The 18953-nt window shown below is 46.3% G+C and overlaps 1 protein-coding gene across 3 annotated transcripts in view; it reads right to left on the bottom strand.

The window, feature by feature from the left end:
• Positions 1-18953, bottom strand: part of drosha (drosha ribonuclease III) — a 78646-nt gene that overhangs the window by 33044 nt on the left and 26649 nt on the right. For all 3 annotated transcript variants that reach the window (XM_086020133.1, XM_086020134.1, XM_086020135.1), the window contains 6 exons: positions 17812-17950; positions 17661-17721; positions 16787-16846; positions 13906-14005; positions 12718-12820; positions 4154-4224 (listed from right to left, as the gene is read on the bottom strand). In XM_086020133.1, coding sequence (XP_085876259.1) covers positions 4154-4224; positions 12718-12820; positions 13906-14005; positions 16787-16846; positions 17661-17721; positions 17812-17950 — 534 coding nt within the window. The remainder of the gene's footprint in view (positions 1-4153; positions 4225-12717; positions 12821-13905; positions 14006-16786; positions 16847-17660; positions 17722-17811; positions 17951-18953) is intronic.

Genomic DNA, 18953 nt, shown 5'->3' with positions numbered 1-18953 from the left:
ATTATTCGATGAATCAATTTTGTTCCCCTCATCGGAGCATATTTTAGGCAGTTTAAATCGATTTTCGATTCACTGTTACATCCCTACTTACAAGTGTCCTGAAAAATCAAATAGAGTCAATTCAAAAAACATTTTTCAGGGTGGACCGCGCTTGCTTGAATGTCTTCCCTGCAAGAAGCTCGCAAAATTGAGAAACCCATGAATGAGAAAATTTAAGAAAGTGAGTGAAAGGGTCAAATCTGTTGGTTCTCCAAATTACACATGCGCTTTCTAACTTTTAGTCGAGACGCGTCAGGAGAGAAGCAGTGCAAAACCTTTTCAAGGGTAACCAGCCCCTCCAGTGATAATAAGCGGAAGGGGAGAGAACATTCGGCATCCTGTTGTTGTTGCATCAAGAAGAAGAACACGATGAGGAGGAGCATCCATGTGTGAATCCGTGTTGTTAGAGACAAAAGACGAAAGCATGGGACCACTCAGCCAGGTGTGAACGGAGCCCCTTACTGACGAATAGAAGACATTTTCGACTCTAATGGAGGGAGGGGTACACTCTCCTTCTTCTCTATTGCATCTCATTAGTTTGGTAATGAGCACAGAAATGGATCTTGCATGCAGCCCAAGGGTTCTCCTTAAGGATCCACCCCCCCCAAAAAAAAACCCTAACAGCCATGCCAAGCCAGCCAGCGGGCCCGCAACACCACCCGGCCGGCCGCCTTGCCTGTCTGCTCGCCGCGTCCATCTGTCTCCTTCTCGCAGCTTTGTGCAGCAGGGCGGCCATCAGGAGGATTCAGCGTGGGGGGGGTTACAAGTCAAGCTATTTCAATCCACAGGCAGGCGCCGATGCTAACTTTCAAAGTTAGACAACTTTTTGCACAACATACTTTGGTTTTGTCTTTGACTGGATGCGCTAAGGGGGGGCGGAGGCTTACACTGCAGGTCCCAATCCATTTAACTCTGAGGAGCCTTTTTTTTTTTTACCGTATTTTTATGTACTGTACTGTTTCAAGAAAGACATATTCCAGCAGCACACAATGTGTGTAAATGACTACACGAGCATCAACAGCAGGCAGTGACAAAATGGAAGTAAAGAATTTCTAGTTAATACAGATACAAAATGCTGGATTTGAATGAGCGTAACTTCAACACTACTCCAGTGGCCAGTTTACTGTTACTTACATTAAAAAAAAAAAAAAAAATCCTGACCTTCTATGTCGATGCCCTCTTAATGTAGCATATCAAAAACATACTAAAATGTCCATACACTTCAAATTAACCATATTTAATATCTATACGCTCGACACCTCTAATGCCTCATTAAATGCCTACAAACTTGTATTGTAGCTTTTGCTGTGGTTTAGAGTTACTGTAGGATGTTTTTGAATTATTATTTTTTGGAAGATATCCAATACGTATTCGATTTTTAGCTACCTACATTCAGTAATACGACACAAATGAGGGCATCGCAATCATTATGAGAAATGAGCAACAGCATTTACAGTTAAAAAATGTGGAGTTCCACCTGGTACCCTTCGAGTGCACAGTTTTGTTGAAAATTCAAGTCTGCAACCTCTGTAAAGTAGGTTAAAAAGCCTTTTTTTTTTTTCCCCAGTCGATTGAAACTATTTTAAATGCTTCTTTCCGGGAAATCTCAGGCTAATCCCCGTCAGATTAAAAACGCTCTCATTTAAAAGGGATTACCTTTGTGACGGTGTCAAGGAAAGCCCAACAATAAAAGCTTTGATGAGCGCAGATTGAATACATACTCACTGAAGACGAATAGCGGCATACTTATCGAGTTCAAATGTCTCGGCGTTGAAAGTTTAATAAGAGCGGATGAAAAAGCAGCGCCAGAAGAAAATAATGAAGATGGGGAGTTGAACTGGTAAATTGAAACATTTCAGTTGAATTAAGATGATCACTTTTAATCCTTGGAGCCATCTCCAGCTGCTCTGACTTTTGGGAGAAGTGATCCATAATTCATGATCATTTTCCCCCGCAGTTTTGTGCTGGGAGATGTTCAAATATTTAGTCCTCAAACTTTTTTTGATGTGCTCCGTCAAACATCTTCTCAGGTCTGGATCAAAAGACTTGGCTGGACCGCCTCGTGTCTTGTGCGGCTTTTGTGTGTGCGTGCATGCGCCTATTTGAGGTCTGCCGCAGTCTTTTAATTGACTCGTAACATTCATGGCCAAGATAAATGCAAATACTAAAGAATTCATCAATTATTCATGGCCGACAATCACACGCACACACGACAGCAGGTGCCTCGCTGGCACCTGCACTTCATCCATATTTCGCTTTTCACTTCTTCTTCATTCCATCTTGATGTTTGAGTTTGGCAAACAAATAAATGAAAAAAAAAAAAAAACACATTGACGTACTTAAGAGGCACTGTATCATTTCATCTGACTTCACCAGACATGGTAGCGATGAGCAGGGTGAGCATTATCATGATTATGTGCATGATAAATCCGCACCAACCAGTCACGATATTGCGACGACGGGCACAATCTAATGAGATCCAGTCGTGCGGCGGTTCCGTACCGTAATTTAATATCTATTATTAAAGTCCAGAGCAGGCAAGGTGAGGTTAAGGCCCTCATGAAATGGCTTCGTTTCTTTATCTTCATTACCCCTAGGGCAACTGAACTGCCGTTTTGGGCGCTTCCGCAACAAATTATCGTAGGCAGGATTTTTTTTTTTTTTTTTTTCGTTTCAAAAAGCTATGCCCAAAAAGACATATGAAATCTGCCATTTTGGTTTGAAGTGGCCATTTTAGGTCAATTTGACATAGCAACATAGCATTCCAAATGTCCTTTATGGGAAGACGCTAGGGATGAAATGATTTATCGAAACAGATTCAAAATCGATTTAAACTGCTTAAAATATGCATCGATGTCAGAAATAACAGAATTGTTATTACAAATCCTTTTGTGATATCAGTCAAATCTATTGTACGTTGATTTATTTTCATGTTTAATTCTGGCACTAACAAGACTGACTGGAGACAAAAATGCAGTAAGTCAAACTTATTAGTTCATTTTCAGGTTTGTTTTGTAAAGTTACAAAAAGTGACTGGCTGTAACAAGGACAACGTGCAGATGTTAAAATAAAAACATTGTTTGGTTTTAAAATGAGTCAGATTGTTTAAAAGAAAAAAAAAAAAAAAGAAAAAAAATCGAACTGAAATCGGGAACTAAAAATCTAATCGAACTGGGGCTCGAGTGAATCGTGACATCCCTACGCACAAAAAAAGTCTCAGGAACCAATGTTTGAAAAGACACAGGACGCCGGCCATTTGGATTTGAAGCCGCCATTCGAGGGGCAACGTGGCCATTTTCAGGCGTACTTCAAAAACATGCTAGTCCTGGACACGTTGTCCTATCGCAACATCATTTGAAGCCCTGACACTAGACTGGCTCATGCCATGCCCATTTTTTTTTAATCCTAGCATGTTGTCAAAGCATCCTTCTCCGCCCTGAACGCATACATAGGCATCAATGAATAGATGCGATAACTGCCCACCTTACATTCCGACGTCCTTCGAACTGCATCAGATTGATAGCTGTGCCTAATATTTTGGCCGGCTGAACGGGAGCATAGATGAGTGTCTCAAACAAAAGTCTTTGTGAAAGCAAAACTTGCAAATCACATCTCATCAGGTTCCGAGCTCTTGATGTTGTGGCTGCGTCTGTGCATATTACTTTGCATTATTGACAAGTGTATTGAAAGCCGCTAAAAGCAAGACAACTAAATTAAATCTCCACCTCAAAGTGCTGAATATTTCTGATGCCCCCGTCCCCACCCACCCCCTTTTCATCCGAGAGCATCAGTAGTCGATTGGAGTTGGTTGAAAAATAAATATGCAAATGTGAGCCACGTTTCATGTCTGGATGCATTGCTTAAAATAATAAGAGCAGACGTTCCAGCTGAGAAGCCGCGTTCTCAAATCGTACCGTGTGTCAACTTGTGGCCAACTTTCATCTCCCTGTGAAGTGTTACTCGCAAACGAAACGGCAATGTTTACGACGCTTCTTTGACGACCGCCGCCGCAGCACGCTCGTCGAGCTTGATTGGGAGTGACTCAAAACAAACACGGCTGACAAGATGCATGGAGCAGCGGCCGGCGTCAAGGCGAGGCGGCGGCGAAAATTACCTGGCCGTTGAAGAGCAGTCGTCCAAAGAGCTGCCGGGCCTCGTCCAGGCCGCCCTCCAAATAAACCGCACCTGCACCACACATCGTGCACGTCATGCTACAACGTCACGAATAAGCAGACAGTTGAAATTCGGGCTGCACAATATTGAAAAAAAAAAAAAAAAAAAAAAACATGCGATATTATTGCGATATTTCACATGCACTTGAAGAATTTTTACCATCAATGAATGAAATACTTTTTTCAAGCAACAAAACAAGAAATCTCAATGTATTCTTAGCCGATTAATTGTAATGACCCTACATAATGGTCAACTGTTGGATGGCCGACTGGTCAAATTCAGATCAAAGCAGAAGAAAAGTATTGCAGGTCTCTGCGATATGCATATTGCATGGGCCAATATCGCAGTGCGGATATTTTTTCGATACATTGTGCAGCCCTAATTGAAATCATTCACGACAATGACATCGGACGCTGAAAAAGGTTCATCGAAGACACAAATTTGTCCAGTGGGTGTGAACGTGAGCGCCGAGGCATGTTTATCGTCATGCGCCCTGTAATTGGCTGCCCATCAAAAGTCATCGGGCAGCCTAATGAGGACAAGCGCTGCAGAAAATCATTAGAAGCAGGACTTTTCATGTCTCTGTATTTTGCAAAACGACATCAAGGCTTGTGTGAAGAGGAAGGAGGTGTGTCAGCCCAATAACAGCAAGAGACGACTTGGATTTGTCCAACTATGAACTATAAAAGTCACCGCAAACATTTCAACAAATCAAATAACACACAGCTTTGTTTACCCACGTTGGAAGCAAAAGACATTTTTATGCAAGCAGTGTACATCCAAGCAACGCAAAAAAAAAAAAAAAAAGATGAGGAAGAGAGAATAAATTGGACAAAAGGACTGGTCCAGAATGCAGCAACGCTGCTGGCAGGATGAACATCACAAATGTGTCTCTCGCTGGCTCGCTCGCTCGCTCACTCTCTCTTTCTCTCTCCGCGGGAATGATTTGCAGCATCTGGCTCTTTTTTCCAGCTCTCCTCCGCCTCTTTTGTTCTTTTACTCAACTCGCCGCAACTATCAGAGTGCCTTTAAGCGGCGCACAACTTGCAACCATCACACTTAGGGCGGCTCATTCAATTTGGAAAGTCATAACCACCTGGCAAATTGGGTATACAATCACGCGGCCCTTTTTATTACGTGCATAAATGAGGCGCGGGGAATGGGCGCGCGCCGGCGCCTTTCATGGAAGACATCAAAAACATATGAGGGAGGGATTCATCATCTGGGAAGGAAAAGTGCTTTCAGATGGCAAACAGGCCATTTGCAGCAAAAGCCCATAAAGAAATACAAACAAATGACAAACACACAATGGCAAAGTCTAATAGACGCGCGCGCGCGAGCGGGCGAGCGAGCGCACGCCGGGCTGGTGCGTCCTTCGTCAGCGGCGTGGAACAAATGTTGTTCAAATGTGATTAAGTCTCCTGACGACTTGCTTTCAGCCGGCGAGACCCGGCCTCCGAGCGGTCGCCGAGCCCAGAGCTAAGAGGACGACGACATGGGAGGCAAAACGGCTCATTTGGGCCGGCCCGGGCCACGGTCACGATTCGCTCAAGCCCTGATTCGATTCGTTACAATCTTTTTGGGACAAAATGAGCGACTCATTTCATAACTATAGGATGTTTTGGTTTTAACATTTGTATTTTGTCCTTATTGCAAACAGTAACTTTTTGTAAAAAAAACAATTAGAAAATGAACTACCAATTTTCACTCTTTAGCAACATTTTTGTTTTGTTGTCAGTGTTTCGTTAGTGCCAGAACTAAACATGAAAATAAATGTACAATAGATTTGATTTGACTGTTACCATTATAAATCCCTTTGTGATCCAAATTTTAACGTGAACATCTACATTTGTTATATCAACCTGGTGTTGTGAATCGATTCTTTGATTGATTTTTTTGGGGCATTGATGCAAATTTCAAGCAGTTGAAATGGATTTTCGATGAATCGTTACACCCCTACTATCACGATTTCCTCTATTTAGCATTGTTGTTGCTGTGCCTTCTCCAAAAGTGACTTTCTTCAGATTTTACAGAAAGGTGTTTTGGCACCACGTCAGCTTACGTCCCCGCACCCCCCCCCCCCCCCCTCGCTCACGTTTTACAATCTCATTCATATGGGCTGAGGTATTCTCCCCCTGTGTCTGCAGAAGTGTTTCTTTAGAAAAAGTCATGCGCACGGCACGTGTGGCCTGAACATAAACGCAGCATGAAAAGCAGCTCACTGGTTAAGTCCTTTCAGATGCGCCATCTCAAGTGTAATTTGGGCTGGGGAGGGCAGGGCGCGAGTCCCGACCACATGAAGCTCTCCGGGGCTCTTCCCGGGATGCTCTTGCTAAGTATCGGCACTGGGGATTTGTGGTTTCTGCCGAGTTGGAGATGCCGCTACGTGACAGATGTTGCCTCTGGAGACCAGCTGGGAGACAGCACTTCAATGGCTTTTAACTACCACTCATCATATATTTGTGAGTGAGCGTGCGTGCGTGCGCGCGGAGGGGCTGAGTCGATGGGGGGGGGGCGTGTCCGGGAGGCAGTTAACTTCATTATTTGATGACACGGCGCATTTTGGAAAGCTGCCAAACGGATGCGTCATCGGAGCGCAAACTTTTTGCCACTGATTAGATTTTTCAAAAGTTCTCACATGAAGGAGCAGAGGATGAGGGTGCGACTGGGATGGGGTGGAGCTGTGGGGGGGGGGGGTGCGGGGATAAAGCGGGGAGAAACCTACGGAGCCCCCCGGGGGGGATATGAAAAGGTATTAAAAATCTCAAAGCAACACCTTTGGTGTCAATCAAAGGACCTTTGGATGAAGAAAGCAAGAGATGCAGTTAATTCGCGCCGGAGCGGCCCTGTCAAGGAGGCCGTCAGTGTGAAAAAAAAAAAAAAAAGAAAAAAAAAGTGTGCCCCACAGCCATCCAATAAATTGCACAACTTGGTGCAATCATTAAACGGAGACGTGCGAGTGAGCGAGCGAGCGAGGGAGCGCGCGCGCTCCGCTACGGTCCGGCTCGGCAGGCTCCCGAGCCGCAGCCGACAACCGCAAAGAGGCGCTAGCAATTAAGACGCCGGCCTCCCGTTTGCAGCGGCGGCGCGAACGAGCCAAACCGCCGCTCGGCTTCCGCAGCTGGACCGCGTTAGCGTCACAGGACATCCCTTGTCATCAGTCTACTGCGGACATATGGGAGGGATCCTTGGAAGCAGATGTGGGCGCGAGAAGTGTGGGTCGGGTGAGGCGCTTTCACTCCATCCCACCCAAACTTTATGGAAACATGCAAATGTACGGTTGCTTTAAAGCGCCTCATCGTGCGCACGTGTCATGGAGAGAAGGGGGGAAAAAAAGTCAGACACAACAATCAGTATGTGAACAGAAGCTTTACGCTGGTGAGGCCACTTTAGAGTGCCTCATTGTCACAGCACGGAGAAGCCTCATGATGAGCCGTTGGCATCTCTATTCCAGCTACTCGAGGCGTTAAGAGGATATATGATAGAGTGGTATCTATTTCCAAGACGATTTACAGTTACGGAGGGCGTGGCTTCATCCAGCACGGACACGCCCCCAGTGTCTGGGAGCAGAGGAAACAGATTCATTCATTGTGTTTTCACTATTCTCAAGCCTCAATTTATATATTGGGCTTTTTTTTTTATTAATCGTTCAAATTTGTCAGTGTTATAAACAACATTCTTCTGCTGTTTCAAACCTATTTTCGCTTTACGGGGACTTTGAAATTCAGGGACAATTCCTGCTGACCCTTGTGTTAGGGCTGATTGATTATGAAAAAAAAATCATGATTATTTTGATAATAATTGAAATCACAATGATTAAAACGATCATTTATTTTTTGGTACAAAACAAGAGAATGTTTAAATATAAAGATAAATACATGTCTTTGAAACACTGTAATTATTCTTTAGGACCAAACAACATTTACAAAATGAGTTAAAATTTTAAATAAGACAATACTGTATAAATTCAAGCATGACTTCCTATGCATTTACATCTAACATAAATGCATATTAATAATCTTTTTTTTTTTTTACAACCAAGCCAATTTTGTAATGGTGGAGTGTAACAATCGTAATTGTAATTGAATTTCGATTAATTGCACAGCCCCACCTTGGGTGTAAATTGAGATTTTTTTTGCAGCTTTTTGGTTTCTCACAGCTAATACTCCAAGTTTCTGATCTGTGCGAGCATTGAGACCTCAACACACGAGGGTGACCTCTGCCAAAACGGACCATTTCACTCCAAAGCTCAAGTGAAAAACTGGCGATTCGACTCTTCGGGGAGCCTTTTGAGGGACTGTTTGTCCACTTGAGAGGAGAAGAAATATTCCGATTCACAGACACTCAAGAACTCAGCTTTCTATCGACTTTGGCTACTTGCTATTTCGAATCCGCACACAAGCTCTGCGCGACCATTAAGGCATTAAACACAGGTTGAACGCCGAGCTGACCCTCATTCTGCCCGCTGCCCTTGGACAACACACCAGACAATGGTTGCATCCGGATTTAAGGGTCAGGGGCAAACAAGTCAGCAAAAGTGCGGCCGTGAGCCAAAAGCGGAGCGGCGAGCGGGCGCAACATGGACGTTTGATAGAGGTCAGTGCAAAAACACTGCAAGTTTTCCAGGAGAAGGCTTGCCTCTAATGAACGTCCACATCTGTCAGAAGCCTCATTCTGCCCCGCCAGCCTGACTGCGCCATGTTTGGCACCAGAATTCCAATGTCTGAGAGCCTTCCGTGACCACTAAAAAGCGTGAGTCGGGCGCGTAGCAAACACCGGCGGCTGACAGTCACATTAATAACCCGGAATGAATTATTCAAAAACGCTCAGACTCTAATCCATCAAATAATATATTAAGCTCCCTCTCAGCTCGATGGCGGCTGAAGCAGCAGACGGACGCCCAAAACAACACATTAAAGAAACTTTCTGAGCGAGCGGCGACAAAAGGAGCCGGCGCCGTTGCCACATCAAACATCTTACTTTTCAAAAAGTCACAGAAACAAGGCAAGGAAAAAAAAAGAAGAGAGAGAAGCGGCGCTACAATTGCTGCAATTAACAAAAGGAACGGCGCCCGCTCAGTGAACACACCGCACGCATTGTGCATGAATCTGATATTCGGCGAGCGGGAGATAATCCTTTCTCTCCGTTCTTTTAATAGGAAGAGCTTAGAGAGAGCCCTCACAAAAGGTTCACCATCTGTATCCCCAATGGCTGCTGGCAGCGTATAATCCACAGATCAACTGTACAAGGAAATTAGGGCCATCAAAACAGAGCGCGGCCCTCTTTTCTTCGTCTTCGCCAGCTAGCGCCGCTTTCTCTCAATTCCTTTCAGTCGCGAGGAAGGAAGCCGCGGCGGCCTTATCGGAGTCGAGGACCTGAGAGGCGAAACAGTAGGGCAACGCTTTCTATGAAGGCGGCGAGTGTGGGGTTTTTTTTTTTTCCTGCGCACGAAAGAGGTAAAGTGGAGAACAGGAAGGTGCGCAGGCCAAAAGAGCCCAAATGAGAATGGCCCACTCTGGCACAAGTTAATGACAGAGGATCAGAAAAGCAAGATTTCCATTCAACACTTGGAATTATTCAGGGTTGCAGGGCAGCCATTTGCATTGCAGATGCCTTTGCCTTTCCATTCTCTCTCTCGCTCGCTCGCTCGCTCGCCCGCCCGCCCGCTCGTTCTCTCCGCCAGAGAATTGCCCTGCCGCCGGCAGGGGAGATAGACGCGTTCTCCGCTGCGCCCATGCAAAGCAGCAGATTATCTGCCACTTGCGACGCAGCGCAGGTTCAGCGGTCACCGTGCCAGAGAAACAAATAAAACAAAGGTCAAAAAACACGCAGGCTAAGCCGTTAGCGCGCGCGCCGGCAGGCGGCTCCGAATGTTACGAGCGCGTCATATTCGGCCGGCGCCTTTCAAAACGCGGAGAGGAGGAAAGCGCGAGGGCGCTTTTCGAATTCTGCACGAGCGAGGGCGGGCTTGACGAATCAGTGGAGTTATTAGGATTTGAGTGCATCGCGGAGAACATATTTGCCCCTGACGAGGTTGTCGATGGCACTAGCTGGGAACGACGGGCTGCGGAAGAAATCAAACGGGAACAACAAAATGAGAAGACGGACAAAAGCTTCAACTGACAGGGAAGAAGTGCCCAAAAGGTGCACCGCCTTATAGACTGGCCTCTTTAATCACAAAAAAGACTGCTACCTTTTCCCTTTTTGTTTTAGTAATCAGCAGTAAAACAAGGTCTGCTTTCACCCAAATCGTCTATTTACGACCCCAAAAAAAGGCAGAAAAACGTTTTGTGAAAAGATTATTCGCACTCAACAGTGACTTTGATGCGAATCATTTTTGCTTTCGTGACGCCTCGAGCATCTGAACAGTCATTTTCTCCGATAAAATACCAACAGCAACGGTGAAAGTCTGCTTCCGATGTCAAAATCATTTACAAATAATCACTAGTGTAACAATTTTACACTTGACAAACGGCTGCACCAAATTGAGCTAGTAGTAGTAGTATATTGTAGTGTGTGTGTGTGCATACATTGTCATCGCGTCTACTTTTAAATTTAAATAAGCTCCGTCATCTTTTGTCTCTTTTGTGACACTCTTTGCAGCAGAGTTACCGTAACAAACAGTTTGATCAACCACAAGCTGCTTGCAATTTGATTGTATTTCCAAATATCCACCATGTTCATGAGCTTCCGCATTGTTTTGATACACGGTGATCTCATCCTGCCGGCCTTAGTCATTTTATTTCATTCTATTATGATTATTAATTTTCCGAGCTTTAAGATCAAACCAAAGCTGCCTTTTCTCCGCCCATTTGCATTAGAAAAATGTAAAAAGTAGTAGTAGACGGCAATTTCCGTCGCTCCTCATTAGCGTTTCCCTTGATGACGTTTGACTTCAAAGAGTCAATTGAAGCCCACCATACTGTATGTGCTACCTCCACCGGCAGGATGAAACAAAACGGGAAGACGAAAACAACAACAGTGTGAATTCTTCCAACCGGAAGAAATCAATTAGATGTCCATTGAATGGAGTGAGGTCAACCGGGGCTCCTCAAGTCCTGTAGGGGGCAATGTGGATTACCAAGGCCACACACAACATGCTTGAGCACCTTCTGCTATCAAAACCAAATCTCAGAAAGTGAAGGAAGTGTGCTGGTCTTGCACGGGGACTTGGACAAAGTGTTATTTGTTATTTGGGGGGTGGCAACAGCGACAGCGTGACTCATCGCCCGCGCGGCACGTCTGCCAGCTCATAAGAGCCAAAGCCGAGACGAGAGCGCCGGAAACGAGGCGAGCAAGAGCGAGAGCACAAAAGACGCGCGGAGCAAGTCGGAGACGGCTCGCTAACAAGGTCTTGAAGCCGGCGTTTGAGTGCCAAAACTGAAATGAAGATGACAAAAAGTCCCACCGAGAGAAAAAAGGCGACATCAGACGGGAAAGTGACGCCCTCAAAGGCGCGTCACTTTTCCTCGCGTCTGCCGTTTTTTTTTTTTTTTTTTTTTTTGCGCGCGGCTTGTTTGGCAGTGTGTCTCTGACAGCACTTTTCCTCGCGCAGGTTCCCTCAGAACAGCGTGTTTATTCATCACTTTTATTAAGTCGAAATTGGAGAAGGGAGGGGTGGGGAGGGGGGATGAAAGCGAGGAGCCTTCCAGCATGGCGTTCTCGCTCCGATGTGCGCCGCAACGAGAACGCCGCCGACAGCCACGGGACAGAATAGATTACTACTTTGTCTAGGCCGATAATGAACCCGTGACAAGTGCGGGGGCTCCGGGGCCGACAGGGGGACCACGGTGCCAGTCAGCACTTTCCCCCACCGCTTGACGCGAGGAGGAGGAGGAGGAGGAAGAGGAAGATCTGTTGAAAGCCGGCGCGCGCGCGCTGTGCAGCCGAGCGCGGCAATCAGGATGGAGATAAGATAAGAAAAAAAGCTGCAGACGCTGCAGCTCTCCAGGAATCGGGCTTAGCTCGCCGGGACCGGTGCGCACGTATGCGCGTGTGTGAGGCGATGAAGAGCAAGGGTAATAAGGGGGCCGGCCGCCCGACCGGCCGGCCGGCCGGCCGGCCCTAAGTGAGAGCATCTCCCGAGGTCAATAAAGGTCCATGCGGCGCCCGGGATCTAACGCCTCGACGGTTACCTACACTCAGATAAAGATCTTAATAGCTAAAAGGAAGTAAGGTTTTAAGGGGCCGGAATGAGGGGAAAAAAAACGATCCGACACAAAGGCAACAAGGAGATGTGACCGCGATAGAAGAAGCATCGCAACATGTTAAAGAAGATTGAAATTGCTGCCTAAAGCAACCGGGATCAGATGACGTGCACGTTTCGACACTGCTACCTTGACCGAGGGCTTTCATCAACACAATTTATATCAGTCAAGTCAATTTTCACCATGGATCAAAAATGTCAATGAAAAATTGAACGAGAGCATTCCTGGAAGAACACGGAAGCACTCCAGCACTGGTATAGTTCAGAAGAAAACTCCTTGGCGGAGGTCACGGTCTCACCGATGAGGGCTTCAAAGCAGTTGGCCATGGCGTGCCGCAGGTCCGACTCCCGGCACAGGTCCGGCCCGTGAGCGTAGAGCATGAAGCGATCCAACTCTAGTTTCTGGAAAAAGAGCAGAGGTATCAAAGAGGGCATTTTCTGGAATGTTCTTACAACCAAGACTAAGTGGCTCAGCCATCTTAGGAGGGGTTTCAAATGAAAAATGCCTCTCACATGCTAACTGTTAGCATCGGTAGTTGGGGTTGAAAAAGGGGGGTTTTGTCAAAGATTTATCGTTGTACGAGTGTGGTGACAGAAGAAAAATGATACTCGTATCTCGAGGCACCACCGTATTTATTAAAAGCTGTCCGAAGTATAGTTTTAAATAAGCTGCGACATTTTTGCAAACTTGCAACTTGACTTGCTCGAAAGTGCATCCAAAGTCCAAGTTGCCGACGTGCAAACAAACAGCCAGGGTGCCACTTAATTACGGCTGAGAACCGTCGGGGGTATGCCACCTCCTGCGACTCAAACGCCACATTCCACCAAGGCTCCAACTCCGAGGGCGCTTTCCCTACTTTCAAGTCCTCCACACGGCGGATTGTGAAGACAAACACACATATATATATATATATTTTTTTTTAAAGATAATTACGAGTGCAGACGCTTCAACAACTTGGCAACGGCGAGGTGCTGGATGGCGCTCACGTCAGCGCGAGCGGCAAATTGCAACGAGGCCGACGGTGACGCGGCGCTGGCGGCGATTGGCTCGGCCGCATCTTTGTATTCGGCGGGGAGCCGCATGAAAGATGCACATTTTTAATTGCTTTCGCGCACCGTCGCCGTCGTGCACTTTTGCTGGCGAGCGCCACTCTACAGAGCTCAGCCAGCATGAGGGGGAGAAGGGATGACGGGGTCGCGAGGTTTGAAGCCTGCAGTGTTTCCGGAAAACTTACAGGGCCCCCCCCCTTGGGACCCCCGGTCTCTTCCTCCAAAATAACCACTTTTTAACTCCAATTACAAACCTGTAAGGGCAAAATGAGGGGGAAAAAAAAAAGGGCGAAGGGATGGCAGCTCGACAGGATTCCCGGTCTCCCCTGTGCCCCCTTAAAGAGAAGCGGAGTCTCCAACAATCTCCTGTCAGGTGGAGGACCTTTCTACTGGGTTGGGTGGAGGTGTGAGGGGGAGAAGGGGGGGGGGGGTCTCACCTTGGCAAGCATGGCCAGATGCTGGTTTTGCACGATGGCTGTTCTGTAGGTGGCCAAGCCTCCTTCCTCCAAAGTGGGGAAAAGGTAGTACAAGTGGACACTGCGAAAACAAGCACACAGATTCCACGGATTAGTTTTCTGGGGCGGCAGCACACGGTGTGCGCAAGCGGTGTGTGTGTGTGTCTGCTTCACAGTTCTCAGGGTTCAAATCTCGGTTGAGGCCTTCTTGTATGAAAATCGGCGGTGATTTTATATTCATTAGAGCTTCCTAAAATTGTGGTTACAAAGTGGCGTTTTTTTCTACTTTTTTTAATGAATCTTTTTAAATAACCTGTTAATTTAATTAGTGTGAATACAATTAAAAAATACTTAGACGTTTAACAAGGTATTTACCAAATAGATGACATTCTTTCAACCGGGAATTTGAACTGGGGTGTGTAGACTTTTGATATTCCTAGCATGTGCCCTCCCATTGGCCAGTGACCTTTCCAGGGTGTATCAGGCCTCTTGCCCAAAACTTTGAGAAAATGTAGGGATAGTCTCCAGCTCACACGCGACAACTAATGAGGATAAGCGCCACGGCAAATAGATCAGTTCTTTCGTACGATTGGCACCAATTGTCAATTGTCATTTCAAGGCGGGCGGGCGAGTTTTGAATCGATCATGAGTCATTCATTGAACTTTTCAAGATGACTTTGCGAGGCGTTTCCAGGCCCGAGCTGGTTGGAGCCCGTCAGCGGACGCATCAGCGGTTTCGCAGCTGGCTTCCGGGGCCGGCCGCTTCCATTTTCATTACCAGCCGGCGTTGGCCAAACCTGCGGCGTGTCATTTTGATTTCATCCCAATCACCAACAGCCGTTTAATTCCGCCATTTGTAATCAACGGCGGCACAAGAACGCAGGTGGCGTTCCCTTGCCCAAATTTGTGCTGGAATGTTGGCTGGCAAACAAAGCGCTTGAAATAAATGAAAAGCTTTCGTTCCGTGGAAAAAGATTCGAAAGTTTACTTTAGGTCAGATTAGGGCAGAGTATTGTCAAATATAGGCCGTTGCGTATCAAGAGTCCTGAAATCTTTGTTGCATTTAATGTATTCCTCATTAAATAAAGGGATACTTATCATTTATGTCTGCAAATGACCTGGCCCTTCTATTCATTTGAAAAAACAAAAAAACACTAAAGTTTACACACCCTTGGTGTAAGAGAAACTTTATATGAACGCTTTGGATGAAAACGGAAATAAATTGATCAATGGACCAATTAGAAGTGAGGTACGATGCTAATTTTTCATCTTGCAATAAATCGAGCAATTGTAGGCTTTTGACCTTTTACGAACCCTTTGGGGGAGTTCCTTTTCTGTCCATTTGGGCACGCTTGAATGACTTTGGAGTGCAGTAGAACACCTTTGGAAAGAGAATTGCCCAAAACGGGCAGGAGCAAATTCCACCACATACAAGCTCCCAAAGCATGAATCGGCTTCCAAGACACTCAGAGGAACTCGTCCAAGGTTAGCACTGAACTTCACTTGCTCATTCCTCTGAAATATTTACTCACAAATATTGCGGGAGGACTTATTTATTTTACATCATCTGCTTTTAAAAGCGTCCTCCAGACTCCTCTACAGTAGCACCAGAAACCGGCGCTACACGGGCTGGCCCCGCATTGCTGCTCCCATGTGCAGAATATTCTGCTGGCTGGACAGCACCGGCTCAGATGGCCTCTGAGGGCCAGCATGCGGTTGTGTGTGTGTGTGTGTGTGTTTGTGTGTATGTGTGTGTGTGCGTGTGCGTGGAGGGGAGCTGAAGTGGGGAGTAGCAGGCATTTGGTTGGATCTGCTGTAGCCATTTAACTGGACAAGAGGCTGATAAATAATTCAGAAAGCCAGAACGCAGGCTGAGCATGCCTCATCCGACGCTAACAATCCAAGACGTGGGCAGGGGATGGCAAGATGGGAAGTGCTGGGCAATTCTTTGTTGTCTCACAAAGTGAGAGGCTGTGAACCAATGAGACATGCTTCATTTTTTTTTTTTTTTTTCCATCTTCACTTAAGCCAGCACAGAGAGAGGAAAAAAAGAGACTATTTATTGCGTGGGTTCTCTCCAGTTACTTCCTCCCACATTCCAAATAAAAACGTGCGCGGTAGGTTAATTGAAGACTTTCAACTGTCCGCAGGTGTCAATTGTGAGTGTGAATGTTTGTTCATCTACGTGCCCAATTACAGTCCAGGGTTATGCTTTGGTCCGAGGTGTGTTTAGAGTAGATTTGCGCCGATAATGGGGACCCAAATGGGCCGGGCGGACAATTTCAAATACTAAACGTGGTCAATATTTCGTGTTCAATATCATTTGTATCTCAAAGTACGACTGTGCGTGCCTTTTCTACCAACTCTACGTGTTTGTTGAAAAATCGACGCCCTCGCCTCTTACCGTTTCCTCCTGGTCAAATCCCGGTTGAGGAGGAATCACAAGCGGGGTGTTGGTCGTAGGTGGTGTGCTCGATTAATAATGGCCACGTATAATTAGTCCCAGGCTAGGCTAAGTGGCGGGCAGCAGTGACCGACTGCGCGCACCCTGCAGTCAATAACACACAGAGCGTTGCGGACAGCTAATTGCAAGTTGTCATGACAGCGGGCCGGCAAAAAAAAGATTGCCACGTGGTTGGGGAGGTAGGAATTACATCCACGCTTCCAATTACCAGGAAATCACTCTCGCTGCACGTCGAAAGTGCCGAGAAGACTCGTGACAGACACCCAAAGACGGGGGCGATGAGAGGATAGAGGGAGTGAAGTGGTTGGAGGTGGCGGGGAGAAAACGGCTGACAGCATCGCAGTCGCCTTCAATTAGTGCTCGCGTCGATCAGGCGTGGCGGCGGAACCTTCTTCTCACCTGGTGAGGAACTCCACGACAGCGTCGCCCAGGAACTCCAACCTCTCGTTGTGATTGATCCTGCGGATGAGGGATGAGTGAGAACGACATGAAACACGCCAGAGAACAAATGCACACTCAACCAAAATAGCAGCGCGCGGATGCTGAACCAAAACGCCGGATAATGGCGACGTTCATCCCCCGTTTGCTTTGCTTGGTGCCGAGTAGAAGGCTGCCCGTAGGACGGCCAGCGCTCCACAAACCGTCTACATGTCTGATCACTTGTTCTGCTGCTGTTAACACAATTTGTAAAGGAGTAAAGTGAATAACCTTACCTTAAAGTCGTAGCGTGTTTTCACAAGAAATGATTTATGGTTACGCAATAGGCAAAGGCCGCGATGTAAAAGACGCTGCTGAATGGCCCGTGCAGGTGGGAGTAATAACTTTTTACAAACTATCACAAAGAAAACATGACAATTAGCGTCCAAAATGTTCAAATGTCCAATTCGCACTGTGATTTAATGATCTCAAGTCTCCCAAAATGTGCTTAAACGTGAAAATGAGGATCCCGCGAGCACATCAAAATTGAAAAGCACCCTATTTATACCTTGCCGCAAAGTTTAACGTCATTGCATGTCATCTTTGGCATAATCATTCTTACAATCAGACATAAAAGCAAAACCTACCTGGTGAAGGAAATCCTGAGCCAGCGTTTGCACGCCCTTAAAACGTGTTCATTTCATTTGCCTTGCGGTCTCCCGTCCTTCCGTAACTACAAGTTAATTTTCCTGTCAGCAGGCCTGCCGGGAATCTTAATCACGAGGTTGCTACCTTTGATTGCTCCCATGCTTAGCGATAGCATGAGGACGCATTTGTGAGGCGGCAGGCGGCCTACCTGGAGGGAGACGGGTCATCCTGGCCCAGACGAGACATGATGTTAATCAAAGTGTTGATTCCTGAAAGGTAAAAGCAGCAGGGCGGCCCGGTCAAAGTGCAGTGAAACAAGAAGAGGGGGAGCTGGAGGGACACGCAAGCAAGCTCCTCACCTTTCTTTCTCATGTACATGTGGTGAACCTTCCTGTCGCCATATTTGGGTTGCCGGATCCCGCAGTTTGACAGCGAGTTGCGGGCGTGGTCGGGGTTGGTCCCAAAGTTGAGATGGTGACTGGGATGTGTCATGGCCAACTGAGGAAGAGGAAGTCCAGCATGATGGCAAATTATTTTCACCACAGCACAATTCCCACCTTAACATTTACGTCCACTTTCTAGAAGCTTCCGCCGGATCCGAGCAGTCTTGCAACGCAACTCAATGGAGTTCAGTCAGGTCCATTTAGGTTTGCAAAAAGAGAGGCTGGTGAAAGCTTGAAAAGTTTGTACAATGGAAACAGTGGTATGTTTCTGGTATGTGTGGCTGCACAAGGTGCAATTGCTGTGAGAGCAGCAACGCTCCCTCAAAAGAAAAAAAAAAAGATATGCTATGTGAGTTGCTTTCTGGAGAAGACGAGTTTGGCGGGCAAGGCAGGGTACCATAAAATAGGCACTGTATGTACAACTCGTCCTGCTTGGCGCAAAGCCAGCTCCATTTTTTCCAGACGTGTGAATATGTTGTCAGGCACATGAGTCACAAAAATGGACTTGTGCTTCAAACTTTGAATTTCTTGACAGAAGATCTTCTATGGCATACCACAATTAGAGCTAGATTGGGCCATTGATTGAAAATGTGATTTTCACACAAAAATGTCATTCTAGTTGTCGAGAATTCATCCGCAGGCAAGTCCAATCACGATGAAAATTCAGAGAACGGGATAAAAAGGTGACTTCAAAGTCTGTATGTTGAGCACGGTCTGCAATTCTCCTTTAATACACACCTGCTGCTGATGTTTCAATTCATCTACTATTCATCAACATCAAAAAATCCCGGAGATGGTCCTCGGCCTGATCCGGTACAAGATTTGCCTGACGAATACCTGATAAGTGCCAATGCATGTAACTCAACTTTATTTACAACGCAGTTTGACAACAGCAGCAGCTGTGACAAAGGGCGGAACATAAAACGCAAAAGACAACCATTAAGGTAAAAATCATACATTCATAAACTCTTTACCAAAAGTCAAGTAACCAAAAGGGAAAAGAAGCATAAAGAAAACATTTAGCTGTGCCTGGAAAGCATGTGAGATTAAAAAAAAAA

This window comes from Filicampus tigris, chromosome 21 (genome assembly GCF_054856515.1).
Source record: "Filicampus tigris isolate MCC_2025a chromosome 21, RoL_Ftig_1.0, whole genome shotgun sequence".
Classification (NCBI taxonomy): Eukaryota; Metazoa; Chordata; class Actinopteri; order Syngnathiformes; family Syngnathidae; genus Filicampus; species Filicampus tigris.
This window is presented reverse-complemented; position numbering and strand designations above follow the sequence as displayed.